At 38.2% G+C, this 6,228-nt stretch overlaps 1 protein-coding gene across 2 annotated transcripts; it reads left to right on the forward strand.

Moving 5' to 3' along the window:
* Window positions 1-337: 337 nt before the first annotated feature.
* LOC107264885 lies at window positions 338-2,453 on the forward strand. Of its 2 annotated transcripts, XR_001537071.2 has the most exons (5): window positions 338-1,320; window positions 1,424-1,573; window positions 1,673-1,929; window positions 2,002-2,125; window positions 2,250-2,453. XR_001537071.2 is itself a non-coding variant. In XM_015733664.2 (4 exons), the coding sequence occupies exons 2-4, from the start codon at window positions 1,816-1,818 to the stop codon at window positions 2,411-2,413; spliced, it is 402 nt and encodes a 133-aa protein (XP_015589150.1). In that variant the 5' UTR covers window positions 338-1,573; window positions 1,673-1,815; the 3' UTR covers window positions 2,414-2,453. The 2 variants fall into 2 exon arrangements, 1 of the variants encoding a protein (XP_015589150.1); XM_015733664.2 differs by having other exon boundaries at window positions 338-1,573.
* The last annotated feature ends 3,775 nt before the right edge of the window (window positions 2,454-6,228 follow it).

The following is a 6,228-nucleotide window of genomic DNA, read 5'->3' on the forward strand; positions in this document are numbered from 1 at the left end:
GTTAACAAGCTGTATATAGTAAGTTGACATTGGTTTTGAGTTTGATGACTGGCGTAATGAACGCAAATTTATGTTATGAAATGCACGGACCCGCCAAGTAGTACTCGGTAAGGAATCAGCTAACGTTTGATTAATTATTAAATAACCATTAAATCATAATCAACTACGGGAAGCAGTAGTAATGTAAAAGAGTAGGGAAAACGTTATAAGAAATTTGAAAATACAATTAAAATGATGGACCAGTGCTAGATCATATAATAGGCAAACATGTAATGACTTATGTACTTGGCCTCAATAATCTGATATCAATACTTTTTATTAGAGGAATACACAGCACTTCTGTACTTGGCGTAGTTTTTTACACGTAAGTGTTTTTGGGGGATCGCATATTACCTAAAGTGCGCCTTCGACGAGTCTTTATCCAAATTGAAAATTAATCGTGGAAATAATTGTATCGCGTAGTTCATGGATGAACTGCAGGAATTAGCACGATCTTTAGAAATTTATCATAAACGTATTGTACCCATGGAACCACTGAGTTTCGAACAGACGCAACAATTTTATTCTGTAAAGATCTTTCACATTTGTGAGAAACCATTCACATTGCGAGATGTCAAGCATCATGATCATTGTCACTTTACAGGCAAGTATCGCGGTGCTGCTCATCCCGGTTGCAATTTGAATTATAAAAACTCACATACTATTCCCATAGTTTTTCACAATCCGTCTGATTACGATTCGCACTTTCTGATGAAGGCTTTAGCTACTTCCTTCGAAGATTCCGTAAGTCGTTCACCGGTGATCAAAGAAAGATATATGTCGTTTACAAAGAACATTAAAGATACGATTATAAATTTTCGATTCATCGATTCATTCAGATTTATGGCAAGCAGCATTGAAAAATTATCCTCCTATCTTAATGATTCCGAGAAAATAATTACACGTAGACATTGTGACTATGCGGAGAAATTTAAACTGTTAACGAGGAAAGGTATTTTTCTATACGACTATGAGTGCGTTCCACTTAACGCTCGCAAGGATCGCAATACCTTCTGTCTCGTCCCACTCAAGGCCGCGGTCGCTGTGAGCAGTCCCTGAAACGTCATCGATGACGTCATCATTAACGACCACGATGCGATAGCTTCGCCCACATCAAACAGGTGGGTTTTGTGGTCTTCTGATCACATGATCTCCGGTTTTGTGCGCCATTTTAGTTCAAATTTATGATGAAGACTGAAAAAATAACGCTGTACGATTCCGAGAGGGATATATTAGTCGAATTAAATGTTACTGTACGAGATGCTGTACGTGCAAGAAATGGTACGTGATATTATTGTATACATTATACAAAAGATGCTTACTTTTAAACCTTATTTTGGTTAGAAAACTTCTTCTATTCTAACGTAAGATCATATGTTTTTAGATGTTAACTTTGCAATAACTTTGATGGACGCAGTTCTGTAAAAGAAAGATTCCCTCACAGATCAATCAGCTCCTGCTGTCACGGAATCAAGCAAAGCAGCAGCTCCAGTGGAAGAAGAAATTGTCCATAACACTGACCCTGAAGAAGGAGGTACAAAATTTGTAGAAACTGAGCTTTTAAGTTTTGATACTTATTTTTTCAGTTAACACTCAAAGCAATTGATCCTAATGCTCTTAATGCTTATTTCAGGGTCTGTGTATCGGTGGACATCATCGGCTGTCTTTCTTCTCTTGGAAAGTTACCGGACCAGAGAAGAAAAATTCACAAACGGAAAGTCTTCCTAAAAAAAATATGGGAAGAGGTGGCGGAGGTCCTTCAAATTGAGGGGCACAATGTGTCAGGACCGCAGTGTGCAGCGAAAATGCGTAGCTTCAAAAAACATATCAATCTGTTATAGACCACAATTCGAAGTCTGGAATGATAGGCGGACGTGGCATTTTCATGAGGTATGGACCAATAAGATAGAAAACATAGAGTGAGTGTGATTCCTAAACATTTTTTTCAAACACTCTCTGCAGGTTATGGATTCCATCTTCGCTAAAAAGGCATGGTGTTCACCTGTGGCGCTTGCCTCTTCGTCAGGTCTATGTGTTCAACCGGGTAGTGCGGAAGATGTAACATCAGACAGTGGAATTGCATTGAGTATGTTTATTTAAGAACTGTCTTCCCATGGTGGTATTTGTAAAATTGTTATTACAATTATTATTTATTATTATTATTATTCAGAAATTTATCATTTTATATACAATACATGCTTTTTTTATAGCGCCATCAACCAGACCATTGAAAGCAAATATTGCTGCTATGCTTGAGAAAAGAATCCGACAAAAAGAAGAGCATGAAAAAGCAAGGGCAAAACGGCACAGAGAAAAAATGGAAATGGATAAGAAACTATTGGTAGTTTTAGAAAAATTAGCCAGTAATAAGTAGATAAATAATAACCCAAAGACTTAACTAGATAGATATATTTCGTTCATTTAATCGTTAATCACTGTTTTGTTTTCAAATGTTTAGTTTATTAATGTAATTACTAGTAATTATAATCATTTCACAATAAATGAGTATTGAAATGCCAATATTATCATTTTCAGTTTATTTCGTTCCACTTATAATGACCTATTTAACGTGTAAACTTCAAACTACTACATTACAAATAATTAAATTGCTAAGCATTTGCAAGAGTTTCCATAATCATATTCCGTTTCAAAATAGCAGTAGTAGGAGCTCCATCTCGCTGTATCCCAGGATTGGTCAGTTGCGTATCACATTCTGCTTTTACCACAGTGATTACTTGAAGTTCATCCTCTCTCAAAATACAAATGTTGTGGATGACACAACATGCAATAATATATTTTACCATTAAGTCTACTCTCCTCATTGGCAAGCAGTGCAGTAGACTCCGCATTTAGCTCTTTAAAACCCCTATGCATCTTTCTACTACAATTCTTGCTGACGAGTGTCTAAATTTGTAATTCATCTGTCGTGCGGTTAAATGGCCATTATCTTTAAATGGCAGTAAAAGATGACGATGAAGCTCATAAGCAGCATCTCCAACTAAATTTTTCTCAAATGGAAATTTTTTCATCGCATTTCAAGTATTCTGAAATGTCGGACCGTCGCGAGCGATAAGTGGAACGCACGCTATGTTGACTGTTGGGAAAAACTCGAAGAGACGTAATTACTATCGAAAGAAAATTTTTTTTCGAAATTGAATAACGAGGAAATTTCTGGGAATGATTATGTGCTTGCGTCCAATGTTTGGCGTACGTTTAATATTAAAACCTTGGGTGAATATTCTGATTTGTATCTAAAAACTGACATTTTACTTTTGGCTGATATTTTCGAAAATTTTAGACGCAAATGCTTCTCTACGTATAAGTTAGATCCTTCGCATTATTACACGGTATCCGGACTTACTTTCGATGCTATGCTCAAGTGTACGGGCGTTGAAATGGAACTCCTCGATGATGTAGAAATGTTATTGTTTGTCGAGAGAGGTATTCGTGGCGGTATAGCCCAATGTTCTAACAGATACGCCAAGGCTAACGATAGATATATGGGCGCGGATTTCGATCCAACCGAAGAAGAATCATACCTCATGTACTATGATGTCAATAACTTGTACGGTGCAGCTATGAGTCACTTCCTGCCGTTCTACTCGTTCGAATGGGAGCAAAATATCGAACAACTGGATATTTGTGACGGACTTTGTAGGTGGAAGGTGAGGATGAGGACGTTTCACGGGCGATCGAATAAGTTGAACACACCTTTTTATTTAAGTGACTGAATAACTTTTAATGCGTAACACTGCGCAACTCCGCTACACCTCATGAATTACAAAAGTGAAATCTGAATTCCCTGATCAAACACCTCTCCGTATTCAATTGAAAAACAAAAACGCCAAGACAAAGGCAAGTAGGAAAACGAACCGTTCTCGAGAGTAGCGTGTTAGCTAAAACAAAAAGACGCCGGTAAGGTGGCACGAAACAAGAGAGGAAGAGAGAGATAGATCTCTCTGCTATGTGGCGTAGATGGTTGCTTCTGTTTTAGTGGCGCCCTCGCCACGAGACGCGGAGCTTGCTGTGACTACAGCCGACAATTTGTAAGATTTCCAATAATTCCACTATACGGTATATACTTGAAGTAGATGTGGAGTACCCCGCGGAGCTTCACGAAGTTTACAAAGACTTACCACTATGCCCCGAGCATTTTGTACCTCCTCTCTCACGATATAATGTGAGAAAGTTAATGACTACACTTTTCCCGAAAAAAAGATACATAATTCATTATGGAAATTTAAAACAGTGCTTAAGTTTAGGCATGAAATTAACAAAAATTCATAGAGTTTTAAAGTTTATTCAAGCTCCATGGTTAAAAAAATATATAGGTTTAAGTACGGAGATGAGGAAAAAATCTAGAAATGATTTGGAGAAAAACTTTTACAAACTGATGAATAATTCGATTTTTGGTAAAACAATGGAGAACGTTAGGAAGCAAAAAGACGTTAGACTCGTTACTAAGTGTGATGGGAGGTATGGAGCAAAACCTCTCATAACAAAACCGAATTCTCATAGCTGCGTCTTTGACGAGGATATGGTTATAATCGAATTGAATCGTACCAGAATTAAATTCAATAAACCTATATACGTAGGATTTCAATTCTGGGCATCTCTAAAACATATATTTATGATTTTCACAATAACTACATCAAGAAAACTTTTGGCGAGCAAGCAAAATTAATGTACATCAACAAGGATAGCTTGCTATTCCACTTTAATGTTCCTAATGTATACGAATTAATTAACACAGATTCGACAGTTCAGACTATCCTTCGGATAATGTATACGGTATACCATTAGTCAATAAGAAAGTTCTAGGTTTGATGAAGGATGAAAATAATGGTAAAATCATGATGGGGTTTGTAAGACTACGGGCGAAATTGTATAGTTTTCGAATTTTAGGCGAAACTAGGGATAAGAAACGTGCGAAAGAAATCAAAAGATTTACGTTAAAGACCATAACCTTCGATGATTATCTGCAGTGTCTCGAGCGTCGAAAAAATTTGATTAAACCTCAAAATTTGATTCAAAGCAAAAAGCATGAGGTTTATACTGTTGAGCAAAAGAAAATAGCATTAAGTTGGAATGATTATAAGAGAGTGATTGTTTCTCATACAACGGATACCCTCCTATGGGGTTATAAAATATGTTGAAATATGTAAGCGTGTGCTGGAAAAAAAGAATGAATTTTTCGTCATGACCTCAACGCGTACCGATGACCTGGGTGGCATCTTCCTGATTTTTATTGTCCTTAGTGCAACGTGTCCCCTGACCAGGATGGAGGGATTAACGGAAGTTGTAGACCGGGAAAAACCCTCAGTAAATCATCGGACAACAGAAAGGGAAAAATATAGAACAAGAGGAAGTGTACATGTCGAAAGAAAGTATATAAGTGTGTGTATATGGAGGTACGTGGAGATATAACCCTACAAATAAAATAATATTAGAGCCGTGACTGTTCTCTAGCACTCTTAAAGCTATGATGTTTATATGTATTGTGACGTTAATTTTTAACGCCACAAAAGTCCCGATGTAGTACTCGCGTGCTCTTGATCACGGGACGCAGTACCGTCCCTCGGGAGAGATAATATCCGACTGTACCGGCCAAGAACTCCAGGGTGCCGATTAATAAATATAATAAGATTAGACTAATTGCTTTGGTATACCATAACTTTCATGCGATACGTCGAGTCAACTTAACACCGAGGAAGCAACCATCAGAGAGAAGTCATCCTCTCTAGTATCGTCGGAGGAAAGCAGCCGAAGGTTACGCCAGGGAGCGTGGAAGAACGCCAACGTCAGCAGGCGCCTCCACCCCGTCGCGCCCGGTCCCGAATAAAGTAGGGAGCCAAGGTGCAAAGAACATCGCCATGGACTACATCACGTCTCGTCAGTCCCGATACCGGTGAATTCACGGTCGCGGATAGCGGAAATCCACGTTTCTTTTCGAACGACGAATTGTATCGCGAGAGCACATCGTTGCCTCGAGACCTGTAGGTCACGGGATTAGAGTATATCGTAGGCCGAATTATTTCTCTTTGTTTCACGTGTCTCGCAAGGACCTTTTAGCTATCGTGTAAACGTGTTATTATCGTATTTTGTTCGCGTGTCCCGTATGGGACCTCGTCTCGCGCGGTATTGTGTTACTGTTTATTTATATTCGCCATAGGTTACTTGATTTTTTAA

The sequence above is a fragment of the Cephus cinctus genome, unplaced genomic scaffold (genome assembly GCF_000341935.2).
Source record: "Cephus cinctus unplaced genomic scaffold, Ccin1 Ccin1_scaffold0203, whole genome shotgun sequence".
NCBI lineage: Eukaryota > Metazoa > Arthropoda > Insecta > Hymenoptera > Cephidae > Cephus > Cephus cinctus.

Excerpts from the sequence above, each read along its gene's own strand:
- LOC107264885 (XM_015733664.2), top strand. The coding sequence starts at position 1,816 with ATGTGTCAGGACCGCAGTGTGCAGCGAAAATGCGTAGCTTCAAAAAAC. Across the intron at positions 1,930-2,001 it reads GGACGTGGCATTTTCATGAG|GTTATGGATTCCATCTTCGC; the intron begins GTATGGACCAAT and ends CACTCTCTGCAG. Across the intron at positions 2,126-2,249 it reads AGACAGTGGAATTGCATTGA|CGCCATCAACCAGACCATTG; the intron begins GTATGTTTATTT and ends CTTTTTTTATAG.